At 38.1% G+C, this 19,389-nt stretch overlaps 1 protein-coding gene across 1 annotated transcript; it reads right to left on the reverse strand.

Moving 5' to 3' along the window:
- Positions 1–1,031: 1,031 nt before the first annotated feature.
- lrrc32 (leucine rich repeat containing 32) lies at positions 1,032–10,557 on the reverse strand. Its single transcript, XM_037749265.1, has 3 exons — positions 10,378–10,557; positions 6,728–6,821; positions 1,032–4,238 (listed from the first exon to the last, which is right to left on the reverse strand). The coding sequence occupies exons 1-3, from the start codon at positions 10,413–10,415 to the stop codon at positions 2,403–2,405; spliced, it is 1,968 nt and encodes a 655-aa protein (XP_037605193.1). The 5' UTR covers positions 10,416–10,557; the 3' UTR covers positions 1,032–2,402.
- Between the last annotated feature and the right edge of the window lie 8,832 nt (positions 10,558–19,389).

Raw genomic sequence — 19,389 nt, forward strand, 5'->3', positions numbered from 1 at the left:
ACTACGTTCATTTTTGTTACACAAATAATGTCTCACACAGTGTTTACGTGTAGAAAATGGCCTTCATTTGGTACAAAATATTGCTTACATTACAAAATAACATCACAGGATGAGAAAAAAGTTACAATTCAGCTTCACTTAATCAAGCACATTAAAGTCATATGAAACTGTGGATCCCAGTGCAGCCCACTACAATACAGTGCTGGATTTCATATTCATTTATTTATCTAAAAAATACACAAATTATACTTCTATATCAGAGTATCACAGTTATATTCATGTCAGTGCTTAGCCCAGCTTTCAGCTTTTCATGTCAAATTAATAGATATTGTGTCCATTGCACCACAGGCCTGGGATCAATACAGAAAACATACTGTTTCAAATGTCCAGCTTAGTTTTTATAGTATAAAATCATTCTTAGTGTTAACAGTCACAGAACAAAAATACAATCAAACAAAAGGACATTTAAAGTGCAAACTACATAAAGGGTAAAGCTTGGATTGCTTTATAAAAACTCTTCTTTATACTTCATTTAATCATACTTCATCGTCCATGAATAGAGCGTTTTGTTTCCTGACCTTTTGTAGTGTTTTTTTCTTTATTCTCTCAGACAATGAACGTCACTGAGTGAAGACATCTGACTTTTGTTCCAGTAAATCTGAATCATCTTTCTCTGTCTCACTCACTGATTTATCTTCATTTTCAAGAACCCCTCCTGCATCACTTAAAGGCATAGTTAATATATAAAATATGCTTTCTTGCTGACAGTTAGATGATACCGCTCTCATGTCTGCACTATAAAACTGAAGCTCCAGCCAGCAGTTGTTTAGCTTAACTTAGCATAAAAACTGGAAAAAGGTTACAGGTTGGATGGAAACATGTTACTGCCTGTAGCTTCATATTCAATGCTGAGAGTGGTATCCATATAAATAGTAGAGTAGAACGGACATTGAACTGTTTTCCGTGGTCATTTACCATGCATTTGACAAATATAAAAGAAAATTTCAATTGTTGTTAGTTGTTATGGCGACAACACACGGTCGTGTCTAGAAGGGAGCCCCAAAGACTTACGAAATCTCTTGCGAGACTCGCTGCCTGACGACCTATCCTAACCTTAACCATTCAATGTCAATGCCTAACCTTAACTATTCAAGATAAATGCCTAATCTTAACAACCTCGCAAGAGTTTCCACAGTAGTCCGTTCTACTCCTATTCTATTTCTATGGTGGTTTCCCATCTAGGCCTAACTCTCTGCAAGAAAGCGTGTTTTCCCAAAAAAAAAAAACTATTGCTTTTGCATTTTATGTCAGGCTCAACAGTGTTGAAATGTGTTTAGTGTTTATTTATCCTTTTACATTCAATAAACTTATGCTGGTTAGCAAAACAGGAAACACTCCTGCTTCAAGGCTTTGAAGTTGCAGTTCCTGAAATGACCAAAAGTCCAAACTCCAACAGGAAAACATTTTCCACAAGAAGTTCTGGTTTCAATAGTTCAAGTCTATTGTCTTCATTTAGGACAGTGGTTTCCCAGCCTGTTCACACGAAAAAGGCGTATGAATGCCACGATAATGTACAAGGCGTTTAGGGTGCAATAAGGACGCCTTTCTTGATTTTCACGTGTCATTTGTACGCCATGTATCCCATACTGACTGCAATGTAGACACATCTGCGTGTAAATGTTACGTTAAGAGTTAGTGACGTAGATAAAGCAAGAAAGACCACTTATGGTTGGCGGGTGGGTCCAACAAACAATGGACTTTGAACCAGGAAACCTGTGTTCACCGGTTCGAGACCATTGTTGATCGGTGTTTTGTTTTGTTTTTGTCACGTGTTTTTTGTTGACATTTGTGACGTGTTTTCCATGGTTGTTTCCGTACATGTTTTACTTAGTTTACGTACTTATTTTAAACCCAACCATGATGGTTTCCTTTACCCTAACTAAGTGGTTTTCTTGCCTGAACCTATCTGCGGACGTTGGCTTACAAATGACACGCTAAAATGTGCACTCATGATACGCTGAGTGTCCGTGTGATGTTGTGGTATTTATACGCCTTCCTATGAGACTGGCTTGCAGCCCCAAACCTTTTCTGCAGGGTCCCCGTTTTGTAGATATCATCATTAATATTTAGCCTCGCCGCGCCCCCCTTTGGGAACCACTGATTTAGGAGATATTATGGCATGTGTGGCACCTTGATTGACAGGTGTCTCAGGCGATCCGGCAGCCATTGTTGTTTCTTCTTCCCCTTTTTACCAAATTCATTCACTCTAGGGGCAAAGATGGTAGTAGTGGTAAACCCAAATCAAATCATAAATCGTCCCTTCAGAAGACTTCACTCTACATTCATATTTTTCTTTGTCTTTGGTTAAAAGTCCCAAATATAAATTCCTTCATGGCTTCACATTAAGCGTTAAAGCTTCTGTTGGGCTTTCGTTTCCTCGAGTGGCAACATTTAACCAGCAGCCCCAGCACGATCAACAAAACTAACGCTATCACAACAACGGCGATAATATAGTTCTGGACTCTTGATCTGTGACACATTTCCTGGGTCAATTTCTCGATGTTTACCGGTTCTGAGTACTCATCGTGAACGCAGGTCACGGTCTCGATGTCGGGGACGACCACGGCCGAGTTCTGGACCATTTGGAGGAAGTCCAGGTTGCTGCAGCAGCTCAGAGGGTTGGAGCCCATGTAGAGGGTTTTTAGTGAGTGCTCCAGAGCGTGCATGGTGCTGTACTCCAGCGTGACCAGGTTGTTGTTCTGCAGGTTTAGCGACTCTATGGAGGAGTCTTTGTTCCACGTAGGTACAGCGGTCAGCTGGTTGGTGGACAGGTCGATGTGTTTGAGACTCCTCAGCGACGACAGGTCTGTGTTTAGACTGGAAATGTTGTTCTCCCTCAGGAAGAGGTGGACCAGGGAGTGCTCTAGACCAGAGAAGGAGTCTTTGTGCATATCTAAACCCGGGTTCAGGGACAAGTCCAGTAACTTCAGAGGGGTGTCGACAAACACGTTCGCAGGAAGAGTCCACAGGTTGTTTTCAGACAGATCCAGGAACTCCAGGTTTGGTATGGAAGAAAAGGAGACACAATCTGGAGGATCCTGGTGGTCTGAAGGGCAGATCATCAGATTATTCTGCCGGAGCTGCAGGTGTTTGATGCTTGGAAGTCTTTGAAATACTTGATGGTCGAGGATGGTGAGGTCGTTTCCATGTAAGAGGAGCTTTTCAAGCGATTTCAGAGTGTTTTCCCCAAATGTGAGGCTCTGCAGCGAGTTATAGCTGAGATCAATAGTCTTCACCGTCTGCAGGAGGCCTTCGTTAGTGATCGAGAACGAGCTGATGCAGTTATTGCTCACATTCAGGACCTCCAGTGATCCCATACAGTAGAAAAAGGACTCTGGTATGCTTTTGAGTTGGTTGTAACTCATGTCCAAATATCTCAGGAAATAAAAATAAACCTTTGCCTTCTTTATATGACTTTCTGTGACGTTGACGCTCTGAAGATGGTTTCGTGAAATATCCAGGTATTCGAGTACGTTGTTTCTAGGCAGAAGAGGGAAGTAAAGCATTTTGTTTTCACTCAGATCAAGACGGAGCAGTTTATAGAAATCCGTCGATGTTGTGCTCTGGAAAAGCTCCACGCTGTTCTTGCTGAGATTGAGCACCTTTAAGTTGCAGAGGTTGAAGTCTGTGATGCACGTGATGGAGTTCTTGGACAAGTCGAGTTCAGTCAGACTATTCAAGGACTCGAAAGCTCCGTCTTCGATCTCCAAGATGACGTTGTTGTGGAGGCTGATTTTCCTCAACGACGACGATCCGCTGAAGGTGTTTTGTGCTATTTTGGTGATGCTGTTGCTGTTCAGAGAAAGGTTCGCCAGCAATGGAGAGTCAGCCAGGAAGTAGTCCGACATCCCCGTGTACAGCCCGTTGCTTGAAAGATCGAGTGACTCCACAGCGGTGAGAGGCCCGATGTTGATTTTGGAGAGAGCGAAAACATTCAGCTGATTCCTGGACAGATCCAGGACTTTTAGATCAGTCATGTCTTTGAAGAGCCCCGGCTGGATGAAGAGGATCTTGTTGGAGTGCAGGTTCAGATAATGGAAGCCGGTGCGGTAGGCTAGAGTTTCCTGGCTGAGATTCTGCACCTGGTTGCGAGAGAGGTCCAGCATTTGGACGCTATGAGGAAGGTCGACTGGGGCACTTCTGAGGCTCAGATCGCTGCAAAACGCATCCATCTGGACCTACGAGCAAAACACAAACACACAAGTCTGATTATGTCGGCACGCTGCCAGATTACCCGTCTGTGACACAACACAGACCAAATGTTTGAAGCGAACATGGAGGGGCGATTTATGAGTCAGTGTGTCTACGGCATGTTCTTGGCTGCGACTCAGTCCTCTGTGGTTTATGATGCTGAGTCGTTCTATTTCTCCTTAAATTAATTATTCTGACTCAATTTCAACCAACAAAACAGCTTTAAAAGAAATATTTTTCCGTTCACCTCACACCTTTATTACCAACGCACAGTTTTCTTCTCTCCCTCTCCCTTAATAGATTCAGATATTTAAGTTATTAACTGGTTAGTTTATAATTGAAACCACATGGCCAGAGACCCCTTCTGTCCAAAAACAGCTCATAAAACTGTCTACTTCTCCGTTTTCTCTCCGAGCCAGAGTTCATGGAGCTTCTTGGCATATTTGTGGTATCATGATCGTGGCATTCCTCAATGCTTACAAGGGTTCAAGTTAGACAAACAAACACGCTGATTTATTCTGAGAGGGCAAAACATCTTTGTGTCTGTTGACAGACATATTTTATAGAAAGTATCATGATTTAAAAGATCTTTTCTCTGTGACGTCTGGTGTTATCAGTGATAATATAGACACTGCTTACATTACTAAAAACTCTGATATATGTGTGAGGTGGTTTACATCACATGTAGTCAGTGGTGGAAAGTAACTAAGTACATTTACTCAAGGACTGAGGTATTTTGAGGTACTTTACTTGAGTGTTTCCATTACTTTATACTCTAGAGGGAAATATTGTATTTTTTACTCCACTACATTTATTCAATAACTTAAGTTACTTTGCAGATTAAGATTAAAAATGCAATCAACAAATAAATTATGATATATTATTATCGGTAACGTTAAAACTTCATTGATCCCTGGAGGTAAATTTATAAGCTAGCAGTATATAAAGTAATTTAAATGATCCCCATCTTTATCATCTGCAACATTAAAATGATGAACACATTAATGCTTCAATAATTATAATCAAATAATAAAATACACACCATTCTGCCGAGTGAATACTTTTACTTTTGGTACTTCAAATATAAGTTAAAGAGCCAGTGTGTAGTATTTTGAGGGATCTATTAGCAGAAATATAATGTAATATTCATAACTATATTTTCATTAGTGTATAATCACCTGAAACTAAGAATTGTTGTATTTTCATTAGCTTAGAATGAGCCCTTCATATCTACATAGGGAGCGGATCCTCTTCATGTCCGTCAAGTTGCTCCGCTATGTTTCTACAGTAGCCCAGAACGGACAAACCAAACTCTGGCTCTAGAGAGAATCTTTCGCGTTTTTATGTTACCTGAAGGCCACCGTATTTCTCCGACACGCTTATGAAACTGCGGTAACGTGAGCCGCAGAATACAAAGCCGTTTGATTTCCGTTGCTCCTAATGTAGTGCGCGGTTTTGCACTCGGCGGCTCACGTTACCACAGTCTTTGAAAGGGAGGAGTGAGCAGAAGGGTACTCAGTTGGTTGCAATCTGCAACCACACCACGAGATGCCGCCAAATCCTACACACTGTGGTATTGATACTTTTTCTTAAGTAAAAGATCTGAGTACTTCTTCCACCACTGCATGTAGTCATAGTCTAGAACATCACTACTAGTCCAACAGATGGGAACTTAAAGTGTCTCCAGTGTTAGAGATGGGGGACACAATCCACATATGTGTCCTTGTTTTGTTCATAAATGCATACGGTGAAGGTAGCATGAGTCTGAGTTAGATAAATCAAGTAGTTATGTCTTTGTCTGGGTTTTATATACTTACTTCATATACAGTTTAGGGGTCCAGTTCAGAGGAACCGCTGGACTACAGCATGGCTACAACTGAGTCTGTGAACAGTTTAGGTAACATCTAACATCACGTACTGCTACACACACAGCAGTGATTCAACATCATTATAGCTCTTCTACGTATTCGGTGGTCTTTCCTAAGAAAAGAAAATCCTCCAGCACAAAGGAAGTGATGGTGATGGTGATACATTTCCACTTTATTATTATATAATTAGATCAAGTTCTGCTGCATGATGCAAAAACCCAAACATGAGTCACCATAAAAAGATGTCACAGTCTACAACTGGACACGCTTGAATGACGAGTGACCTCTGCAGCGTGTAACACAAAAACACTTCCCAGTTTTTCTTCCAGCGAAGCCCAATAACGTCTCTCTGTCCAAATACTGAAGCATGAAGCCAGTTAAAACTAATAAACCAGGTTCTGCTCAGGTCAAAAGCTTTCAAATAAACCGTCTGCCTGCAGATAATCTGAAAATACCTCAAGCACCTGATGGATTAGGTGCCTCGTCTAAACTCAAAACAGATGTATTCATTCAGCTGGAGATGTGAGGAGTAGAAGATGATAAAAATCAGAATTTAAATGACTCTACTAGACAGATGTGTGTGTGTGTGTGCCTCAGGGTTTACTTACAACTTGGCATGCAGGGAGGTGGCGTTGAGGACGTGCGGATGCCGCCACGCAGCTGACCATCAGCGGGAAGAGCAGCTGGAAGACGGCCATGGTGCTGCAGCACAGGGAGTCAGAAACACATGAATGCAGGAAGCATGCTGTAGTTGATATGACTCGAAAAGGGAAGGAAGAAGGACGTACCTACTGTGTGACATGCTGACCTATGACGGCGCTATTTATGCCCTGAAATAATAAAAGGGACTTTTTGTCACTTGTGTGCTGTGACATTTCTCTTTTACACCGTATTTAGCTACAGAACTGGTAGAACTGAGAGCGAGTGACTAAGAGAACGAAGCTGAAGGGTTTCGGTGTAAATACTCAGTAAGTACTCGTCTGTACTATAGGTTATTGTTTCGAAACAAAAAAAAAAGACTGAGACAGACTGTTTTGTTGGTGAGTCATCTTTTACAAGCTCTGTGCCTCGTTATTGTTTTTTTTTTTTTGTGGAAACTTGCTGAGATATTTCCTGATAGGTTCCCCCTGAACAAAACAAAACAACATGGTAGACAATGTGGGAGTTATTAGCATGGCAGTAATGGTAAGTACCCAGAAGAGGCACCATAAAGGTTGGCAGATAGCAAATAAAAACACCCAAGAGGGGTTTTAAATTAGAAAATGCTAACAGCTGCTGCTCTAAAAACTCACTTGCTGTAGAGTTGCTATTCATTTCAGCCTTAAAAATGATAAATGTAAGATGTAAGACCTTCACATGACCACAGAGCAAATTCAATATTATCATCACAGTGCTCTCATGTGATGTTTGTGAACGCTTGTAGCTGCACAAAATACAGACTCATCATTCATTTAGTGCTACTGAAAAACATTTGGATTTGTTGGCAATTAACAAATAGAAGCATGAAACTCGTGTTTTGTTTCAAAAAGCACCTTAAAAGTGGCTTAAAATGTGACTTAAGGCAGATCAAAAGGCTGTAGGCTTCCTCTTTGTCATTTTGGTCTTAGTCGACTAAGATTTCTTTAGTCGATTAGTCATTTTTTTATGCCGTGTCATGCTGAATTACTTATTTCCAAGAACTTATGAGCACATTTCTGATTAACAACAGATTTAAAGTGGTGATTCTTTGTGGAGAAACTCAGTTTTAAAAATCAACGAATCAATTAGTCAATCAAATTGTACGGGTGTTAGTTGAGTGTTTTAATGACGAGGAAAGTCGAACACACAAAGTTTATCTTGCAGACCACTTTTAAACATTTACAGTCTGATAAAACATTGTGGTTTTTAACCAGCAGCCAGAAAGATCAACACTGATTCTCTCCATCTGAAGCAAAAGGCGGACATCTGGGTTCTGTGCTTCAGGATCATGTTGAGGTTTACTTGAGTGTTTCCATCTTATGCCACTTTATTCTTCCACTTCGCCACATTTCAGAGGGAACATTTTTATTTTTTACGCCACTACATTTATTTGATAGCTATAGTTTACTAGTTATTTTTCACATATTTGTGACGGTCACGCTGCCACTCAGCAGGCTGGTTGGGTTCATTATCTCTGAGGAGAGGCAGCTGTGGAGCCTTATTGTCCCTGATGAGGATCAGGTGGTTGAAGCCTATATCTACTCCTGGTTTCAGTGCTCAGTCGCTGACTCATTGTCTCTTTGTCAGAGGTAGTGAGAGCGCTGTCCTGTTGTATATTCTGTATAGGGGGGTGTGAATCTGCAGAAGTACCATGTGAATCTATCTGTGGGATTCACTCACTGTTTTAGTCAGGTGCTCGGCAGCGGCGTTTTAGTTTTAGTCTTAGTCTTTTCAAGATATATTGAGTGTAGGGAGCCTTCCTTTTAGGCCTTTTTTCATTTGGTGTTTCCCCTTAATTTCTTAATTTCCCCCCTTTAAATCGCTTGCAATTTTTGTGGTTATCCTTCGGGATTAACTTTAAGATTCCCCTGGTCCGCAATTGCGTCCCTTCCCCCCGTTCCCCTGACAATATTACATGTAATCTTATATAATAATGTTGTCACAGTTCCACCAAAGAGACATTTCCTCTCCGAACTTCTTCAATTGTTTCATTTAAATGATGTTTGAGTCCCAAAGAAGTTAAATTAGTCAATATTTCACCAAAAAAGTCCAAAAAATGAACACAAATCCACTGCTCAGTTTTACCTGGTGACCCTTTGGAGGGGCCCGACCCCTAGGTTGGGAACCACTGGACTAAACTAACTGTATATAAAGTAGTTAAACGTAACTCCACCTCAACCAGCTACAACTGTAACATGCTGCTTACACACTGATGCAAATCTAATAATATAATTTATGATAATATATCAGTCACAGGGGACGTCTGTCACTTTTACTTTCGCTGTTTACAAAGTAAAATATCTTTTATATGGAGTCACAAATCGTGTTTACACATGGCATCATTTCATACATTTCCTGTCTCTTAACTGATGATTTTCCATCTTGTTCAATTATATATTTTACTAATCACTTTTCAGGCAAATTAATGTACAAATATGGATGCAACCAGTAGTAGAAGAAGTGTTTAGATCCTTCAGTCAAGTAAAAATACAGGTTTTATCAGAAATATGAACTGATAAGACTTCCATACTTTTACATAGTTTGAAGTAACAACACTGTAAAAAAGGTTTTATCTGAAATATGTACTTACATCATGTGTTTTTAGTGTAAAATCTCTGCAAACTAGTAACTGATAAGACTTATGTACTTTTACTTAGTTTGGAGTTTGAATGCAGGACTTGGGAGTATTTTTGCATTGCTATATTACTTTTTCCTAAGTAAAACTAAAAGTAGTAATAACACTAAAAATACAGAGGTTTTATCTGAAATATGTACTTACATCATATGATTTAAGTGTAAAATCTTCTCTGCAAACTAGTAACTAGACGTCTGTACTTTTACTTACTTTGGAGTTTGAATGCAGGACTTAGGAGTATTTTTACATTGATGTATTTGTACTTTTACTTAAGTAACTTATGTAAAAGTAATAACCCAATGTAAAAATAGAGAGGTTTTATCTGAAATATCATGCGTCTTTAATTTAAAATCTAATCTGCAAACTAGTAACTGATAAGACGTCTGTACTTTTACATTGTTTGGACTTTGAATGCAGGACTTAAGAGTATCTTTACAGTAATGTATTGGTACTTTTACTTAAGTAAAAGTAATGACACAATGTAAAAATAGAGAGGTTTTATCTGAAATATCATGCATCTTTAATTTCAAATCTATTCTGCAAACTAGTAACTGATAGGACTTCAGTTCTTTTACATTTGGAGTTTGAATGCAGGACTTAAGAGCATTTTTGCATACGTATTTTAAGTAAAAGTAGTAATAGCACTGTAAAAATACAAAGGTTTTATCTGAAATATCATGCAATTTTAATTTAAAAGCTTCTCTGTAAACTACTAACTGATAAGCATTCTGTACTTTTACATAGTTTGGAGTTTGAATACAAGACTAGAAGTATTTTTACATTGCTGTGTTGGTACTTTTACTTAAGTAAAACTATCTTCCACCTCTGCACACATCTGCTCCCACAGTCAAGTCCAAGTCTTCCAACAACCAAACCATGCAGCAGCAGCAGCAACAACATGCTTAAAGACTTGTTTTAAAGAGAGAGAGAGAGCTGATGATTTACCTGATAACTTTCACTGTTTCACTGTTCCTCCTGACCATGTTGATTTCACATCCTCAGTGCTCACACCCACCCACTCACAGATCGATAGTAACCAGAGAGTTGCTCTCAGCTGACTCTTCCCTCCACATCTCAGGGCTGCGGCTGCTGTCCAGCCATCACATCCTGTGAGAATATCCTGCATCGCTTCCCCCCTCCCACTGTTCTCAGGGAAATGCCTTATAAGGGGGGTTGGGAAGTCCAGTTTTATGCTCCACTTCAAGGAGACACAACCCCCCCGCCCCAACCTCCAAAAATACCCTCTATTAATCCTGTCTTTAGTAATAGTTTGGATGTTCTCACACAAAAATCTCTATTTGGAATTTGGGGTATTTGAAAAGCTCTCCCATGTGTTTATTATCTTTTTCTAAAGTGACCTTTTATGGATGCATGTTTGAGATGTATCTCCACCCAGAGAGAACAGCAGTTATTGATGGACTTATAAGAATCCAACCGCCCATCGGCCAACGTGTGGGTGTGTTGAAAAATCACACATCCTTTTCGAGACTGTGGGAGTGAAGTCTGGTTTGTCATGTGGCTTTCCCTCTGGTTCACCATACAGTAAACAACAACAGTGTAATTATAATGAGTAAACACCAGTTCACACATACAGACTGTAAATGACTGTACAAACTGTCTTTGAATGTCTCCAACATGCTGGGAAAGTGAGTGAGTAACACTTTCTCCGCCTGTAGTGCTCTTGAGCAAGGCTCTGCACCTCCGATAGCTTTAGTGGAGATACTGTATACTGTCAGTTATACTGACTTTGAGGACTTTGAGTTGTCAAAACTTATGCTTCATATTTTAAGACGACACATGCGAGAAGTCCTAAAAAACGCAGTCATAAAAGCTACTGGGCTTGTGTGTCAACAGATCCATCTCCATGGCAACTGAAGACAGTATGGTGTGGTTGAAAGTCCCAGAAAAAGCCAGTGAGTGGGCCTTGAGTTCCACTGAACTCTACCAACGTCAAGAATAAACTTTAAAGGTCCCATATCGTGCTCATTTTCAGGTTCATACTTGTATTTTGGGTTTCTACTAGACCATGTTTACATGCTTTAATGTTTAAAAAACACATTATTTTCCTCATACTGTCTGCTTGGATATAGCTGTATTTACCCTCCGTCTGAAATGCTCCGTTTTAGTGCATTGCAATGGAATTGCAACAGAATTGCGTTGCTAGGCAACAGCTTGTGAAATGGTCTAAATATTGTAGATTTGTGACATCACAAATAGACAGAAATCCTGACGGCTTGTTTCAAAAGCTCAGTTTGTGAATACGGGCTGTGTGTATTTCTCTGTGGATTAAGTGTTTTGATACTTTCACAGTATTTATATATCACTTAAACCTGCTTTATAATATAAAAGCCATGAAAATGTCACTTTTTACAATATGGGATCTTTAATGCTTTACATATAAATATCTTAAATTAGGAACTGCTGACTGTAGCTGTCAAATAAATAATGAGTACAATATTTATCTCCAAATTTAAGTGGAAAATAGGGTAAAAGTACCTCAAAATTGTACATAAGTAAAATACAGAGTAAATGTACGTAAAAGTGATTGTGAATAAGCGGAGAAGAGGAAGTGGAAGAGGAAGAAGAAGAAGAGGTAGAAGCAGTAGTAGTTGTAGTAGTAGTAGTCTTACCAGGTCTCTTTCTTCTGCAGTGTCGTCAAGAAGAAGAAGAAGGGATGTAGAAGCAGAAGTAGTAGCAGTAGTAGTAGTAGTAGTCTTACCTGGTCTCTTCTTCTGCAGTGTCGTGAAGAAGAAGTAGTAGTAGTAGTAGTAGTAGTAGTTGTGGCAGTAGCAGTAGTAGTAGTAATCTTACCAGGTCTCTTCTTCTGCAGTGTCGTCAAGAAGAAGTAGTAGTAGTAATAGTAGTATTATTAGTAGTAGTAGAAGTAGCAGCAATAGTAGTAGTAGTAGTCGTCTTACCTGGTCTCTTTTTCTGCAGTGTCTAGAAGAAGAAATAGTAGTAGTAGTAGTAGTTGTAGTAGTAGTAGTTGTAGCAGCAGTAGTGGTAGCAGTAGTCTTACCAAGACTCTTCTTCTGCAGTGTCTCGTACAGTGGCAGCAGGTTTGGTTTCACATTCACCATCTTTTCATCCATGGTTTCATGTGTACACACACACACACAGCTTCATATTACAGGTAAAGCACACACACACCTTCCTCGGGGGGTTACCCCTCTTTATGTACCGGGATTCCCAGTGTACAGTAGTTTCTCTTTGCAGCATCTCAGCGTCTCCATCACTGATGGGTGTGTGGAGGGTGTTTTTCTCTTCCAGATATTTGTTTCCTGGAGGGAGATAGTGAGATCAGTGGGATGTTATTCCAGCTCATTAATCAGTAATGTATTGAGAGAGAGGCAGAGGAAGGCCGATGATGATGATACACACTCAGTTAGGTCAATCCTGCCTCCTGCTGCTCACACTCTCACAATGCAGCCGTTAGACCTGCTGCTCGTTCATACAGGGGTGGAAAGTACTGTACTTAAGTGCAATTTTGAGGTACTTTACTTGAGTATTTCTATTTTATGCTTTATACGTTTTACTCAACTACATTTTTTGACAACATTGGTAACTTTGGGGATTCAGGGTTCATTGTTTCTGGACAATATTTGTCATTGTTTTGTGTTGTTAATTGATTTACAATAATAAATATACATATACATTTGCATTAAGCAGCATATTTGTCCTATCCCATGTTGATAAGAGTATTAAATATTTGACAAATCTCCCTTTAAGGTACATTTTGAACAGATAAAAAATGTGTTTAAATCACAATTAACTATTTTAATTCATTGACAGCCCTTGTAATAAACATTAACTTCAATATTTAAGTTATAGGACCTTATGAGTGTTTACGTCTGCCTTCATTCCTTTTCAAACATTTAATATCTAATTATTTATTTAGAATTGGCTGTACTCTTCATTTTAGTGGTTATTCTTACTTTGTTTCCTTATTTGTTACATGTTTGAAATAAATCTAAACTAATCCGGCAGTATATAAAATGTGTTGCAACATTAAATTGATGAACATATTAATGAATCAATTATTATAACCTAGTAGTATAATATATATTACACGGCTTTGTTGAATAGTCGATTCTGATTGGTCAATTACGGCGTTCTATGGTCCGTTATTTCTTTATAACAGACCGTTGCTATGTATAACAGAACGTTGCTATAGTATAACAGACCTTTGCTATGTATAACAGACTGTTGCTATGTATAACAAAACGTTGCTATGTATAACAGACTGTTGCTATGTATAACAGACCGTTGTTGCTATGTATAACAGACTGTTGCTATGTATAACAGACCGTTGTTGCTATGTATAACAGACCGTTGCTATGGCCGCAATTCTGATTTCGGACTCTGGAGGACCGTTTTTGTGTCAAATTATTGATTTCTAAGTAAGTAGCCGTGTAAAAAGCGGGATAATGTACAGCGAGCGACTTTAGTAAGTATATATATATTAGTATAAGTATATTTTTATGCTAATACTTGTGTTTCAGTGGTGGAAGAATTACTCAGATCTTTTACTTAAAGGGGAACAACAAAAAGTCCCCATATACCTACCAACATTCCCCTGGATGCTCTCAGTGTCATCTATAACATCTCCCATTCATTGTCTATGGAGCAGCTCCACACTTTATACCCTATGACATCACAAGTTTGAGTTTTAGCACTCAAGAAATACAGTTTGGAAAAACCTAAGTAGAAGTCTGACATTCAAAATTTGACTTAAGTAAAAGTACAAAAGTCGCCAGTCAATCACAGAACTAACACACAGAGACAGACAGACCTTTCACGCTCACATGCACACAGTCGACACGAGGAGAACAACTTTTATATAATCAACATTAAAACAATTCGTTTTTTAAATCAACACATTTGTGACATGCCGGGTGGAGTCTGTGAACCGCTCCTGTAAAACATGAAAGACATCGTTAGTGACAGTTTGCTGAGCTCAGCTCCTCTCACATAAAACACTGATGAGCAGTAAAATGAAAACAGTGTGGGTGGCTTCAGGATGAGCTTTACTGGTCTATAAAAGGTGTATACCATGTAATCACAACGTCGCTGGTTTGATCCTGGCTTAAGACCTTTGTTCTACGTCATCCCCCCTCTGGTCTTAATGCTCTAGATCAGAGGTTTCCAAAGTGGGAGGTGGGACTCCAAACAGTTTCAGGGGAGGCTCAGAGAAAAATATTACATCAGTTATAAAAAAAAAGAAAATCACATAGAATAGCCTAAATGTGTGTGATTTGGTTAAAGAAAGGTCATTTTACTGTTTTTCCCAGAGTCAGAAACTAATAAATGTCTTAGGACAGACCTTTATTTATGTGTTTGGTGTCGTCTGAAGTTATGTCAAACAGCAATATTAGGAATATCAGGCTATCTCAGCTCAATTGTTGAGTGTCTATGGGATCAAATAACATAATCATGATCCCGTAGACATCCAGGAATTGCAAGAAACTAATAATATAGTATTATTATATTAATAGTAGATTAATAAAATAATTGTATTAATTAATTTTATTGTATTACATTTATATTATTTTATTAATCACTTTATTATATTTAATTTGTATAATTGTATTAGATGTTATTGTTGTTTTATTAGTCACTTATTTTATTGTATTTAATTGTATTATATTTTAGTGTTATTTCATTAATCACCTATTTTATTCAATTTAATTTGAATAATTTTATATTATTTTGTTATTTTATTAATCACCAATTGTATTGTATTTAATTTACATCATTTTATTAATCACTTATTTTATTGTACTTAATTTGTATAATTTTCTATCTTTTATTATTTTATTAATCACTTATTTTATTCTATTTAATTTTTATTGATCTAGTTTTTTCACACAGTTTCACTACCATTACTGTTATTATAGCTTTTAATTTGACTATATTAATTTTCTTTCATTTTATTGTCTCGCGTACGTTGGTCTCAAAGTATTGTTGTTTTCAAGGCCCACACTTGTTTGGCCTTATTATCAGCTTGTCAGTCATCTGTGAAGCACTTTGAACTGCACTAACCTGTATAAAAGGTGCCGTACAAATAAAGATTTATTGATTGAATGAAATATATCCCACTATAGTATATTCAATTTCACACCCGTGAATAAACTAAACCCAAAGCTTACCTTTTAAAACATGCATACTCCTGCAGAAACAAGTTATTAATCAATATTAGAGAATCAACACTTTACACTAAGAAACAATGCAGACTACAGTATATACATAACTGAATATACACATCTTCCTATCTTTGTTTCACTTTTAAATATGATTTAATAGCTTGACATCTTATTCAGAAGAAAACTGAGAAAATAATAATCAGAACAAACACATGTAATTGGCCAGGAATAGGTTTTATATAAAATTTGAACAGTGGATACAGAGGCGATATTATGTGTATAAAAAAATACATACAATAAAAGGAAAATAAATGAATCTTATCTTTTTTTCTATTTTGAGCAGGTGTTCAAGTTAGCTGATGAAATGTAAAAGGCACTAAATGTACAACATTCCAGTTTTTAAAGACGTTAAACAGAGAAGAGGCCAAGGTCATTCGAAGATGAACGAAAAATAAAAACAAAACAAAAAATCACAGGGAATTTGTTGTCTTTGATTTGCAAGACATAGTGCAGATTTTACAACATAACATACCAAACAATTCTCAAATAACACACAACTATTTACCATCGAAAAACACTAAGCACGCACGTGTTTAAGACTCGCCATGAGTGGAGTGAACATCGCAAAACCTGCATCCACTCAAATCTTTAAGACACCAACACACCAAACGTTGCGCGTGAATTCGGTCCGATCGGAAATCTTTCATAAGTTATAGTTTACATCACAATTTCTACAAACAGCACTAAACACTGCGACAAGTCACATTTAGCAAAGCGACCAGCAGTAAAGGTTTGTCGGTATCATACAGGTTGTTTTGGATTTGGTGAATATGTTGAAATACATGCTAACTGGTCAAAGAAACAAACAGAAACAGGAAACAACAGAGAGATAAAACACACCTGGAAGACTATACAGTGCCTGCATTGTGTGGTGTCGCAGACCAGAGTCCAGTCAAAATGGAGTGAATTAAGATTTACTTCAGTTAGAAGGTAGTGAATGTAAATAAAACAAACTGTTTGAAATAAGTTAAAGCAACTGTTTGGTCAAGAGTGTGTGGTCAGGCTGCTAATAGCTACTGTAACCAGCTCTTGATTTCAACACAGGAGGTGCCATTGATTTACTTTACGATGCGTTCAGGCTCTATTCAGTAAAAATCAGTATTGAGCAATATAAAATAGATAATAGAGAGGGAATTATGACCTGCTTTACTTTTGTTTTTTACCGTGGTTTTGAATTGGTATCGAGAATCGTAGAATTTCAATGGTGTTGGTATCGACCACTAAATTTCTGGTATCGTGACTTCCCTTGTGTCTATTGTTCTTATTGTGCTTATTGGCGAGACAAAGGCACATTTCCTACCCTGCTTGGACAATAAAGTTCTATTCTATTCTACCCACTGATTGTGGGTGAGATGAATAGACTTTTTTTTCCCACTCCTTGCTAGAGAACATAGTGGAGCATTTTTGTTGCGTTATAATTTACAAAGTTAACCACGTGTTTAAAACTGTGTCAAACTGCGACCGTACTCTGGGAGTAAATACGTTTCCCTTGAAACGCAACTGAGAATGCAGTTTAGTTGTATGGGAATGTCATTTTGTAGGAGAGAGAGTTGAACTAAACAACTATTTGCTAACAAGTTCAACATATCAACTTAAAAGGGGATGACATGTCAGTTCACAACTTGTTTCTGCTGCCTCCAAGTGGCCAAAAAATTGCGGTTATTACAGGTTTAACAATATTAATATGTTATGGATTTTGTGCGCACTAACTGACTAAACAAAGTTTTGATTCAGGCCATTTTGAACTCAACACTTTCTGCAGGCACTGTACACGTTGGAGTGTTCGCTGACAAATATTAAGACTAAAAGAGAGAAAACATTAAGCATGCCACCAACTTTCTAGACCTCTACAGCAAACTACTTTCCTTCTCTGGAAAGACATCCACAGCCATACCACACTGGAATGAGTTACAGTAAACAGCACTATATCTTACACGGGCAGGAAATATATACAAATACTGGTCAACATGGAAATTTACTGCATTCGGAATCACAAGCTGAAGTTGAAGGCATTTAGACTGGTTGCAACGCAAATATCATTCTCATAGGTAACCACACCGTTAACAAACATAATTATAACATTAATTTGGCTTTTAAATGCTTCGAACTAAAAACATATACATTTGGAATGCATTTTAAAGCTTGAAAGCATCTGAAACCTAATGCTGATATTAGATATTTGGCCCATTAGTTTGAAAACAAAAAAAGAGCTTTACACATTACATAGATGGAAAAAAAGATGGATATTTTCATCATGATTGTTATGTTAGTAAATTGCATGCAAACAGTGTATTTAGTTTTGGCCAACAAATGAGCGCTCCCAGTTTTCATAGAAGGATATTTCACCTCAGCTGAACATTTTAACATGCATATTTCAAAATTACTCAAAACTAAGCTGACAAAAAAGCCCAAGTTATTAATATTCTTTTGAATAAACACCTACAAACAGGCAGGAAAACTTCTTGAAGTGTGATGCAGAACATTACTTGGATTGCCCTTTTGTTCATATTCACTTTGAAAAACAAAAAAGAAAACCGAAAACTAGACAAAGATGTTCCACTGAGGTGAAAATCAGACGGGAGGCAGCGTCTTTTTATAAAAAGGTACCACAACAACATGCCAGAACTCTACAGAAAACTGAAGCATTCACAGTAATACAACGTCAGACGGCTTTCTTCTATCCAAAGAGTACCAATTTAAGTCTGTAGATGTCATTTATAACTGCATGCAAAGTTACTGAAGGCAATGTAAAAACTAAACTCTACATTATTTGCCCCCTACAAAACAAGATCACTATGGAACTGCCCAACGGTGGAGATGCACTGTGGCTGCAGCAGCCTGTTGCACCAGCGTTGTGTAAAATCAAACGTAGGTTAGTTGGAATGTAATTTAGGAGTAATTTTAATAGAAACAGGCTTCACTTTATAAGTAAGTTACAACATAGAGTTTAGATACAACAAGCAGAGGCCTGTACTACGAAGCGAGTTACACATTCAAAGCGGTAAGCACCCACAGCCAGCTGTCCTTCCTGCATTTGTCAGTTCAAACTGTGTTGTTTTTAGCTGGATTATGACTTTAACTACTTCGTATTTGTGTAATATTACCATACGATCTGCGCACCGAGCTCTGATTGGTCAGTGGGCGGTGCTTTTATAAGAGTTGATCTCTTATACGGAGCAGGTTAGGTGTTCAGCATCAGTTACCATGGCGATCTACCCCGGTAAGAAGAAGTGATCCACAGTCGTAGGAGGGAAAACCCTGAAGGGTTACAACTGAAGTTACCTCGCTAACCACAAATCCTGCTTCGTAGTACTGGCCTCTGGTGTAACTAGAGCTGCAACAATTAATCGATTAGTTGTCAACTATTAAATTAATCGGTTTAAGTCATTTTTTTAAGAAAAAAAAAGTCTAAATTTTCTGATTGCAGCTTCTTAAATGTGAATATTTTCTGGTTTCTTTAGTCTTTTCTTTACTGGTCAGTGTATAAGTAGTGTTTGTATGAAGAATAAGATGTTCGTAACAGAAACTTAAGTGTTGAGGTTTTGACTGTTATTGATATCAGCTTAGTAAATAATCACCACAGAAGTATCGGTGATGTCAGTCAGACATGTTGTAGCTCGTTCACATGCAATAGGATACAATTCCTTCACTAGTTGCTAACGTGAATTTCTGCAACAATGTCTTGATTAGTGTTGACTTCGCTATGATATGTAAGTAGTGATGGTTTAGTTAGAGTTGACTTTACTCGTGCTCA

Source organism: Sebastes umbrosus, chromosome 17 (genome assembly GCF_015220745.1).
Source record: "Sebastes umbrosus isolate fSebUmb1 chromosome 17, fSebUmb1.pri, whole genome shotgun sequence".
NCBI classification, from domain to species: Eukaryota; Metazoa; Chordata; class Actinopteri; order Perciformes; family Sebastidae; genus Sebastes; species Sebastes umbrosus.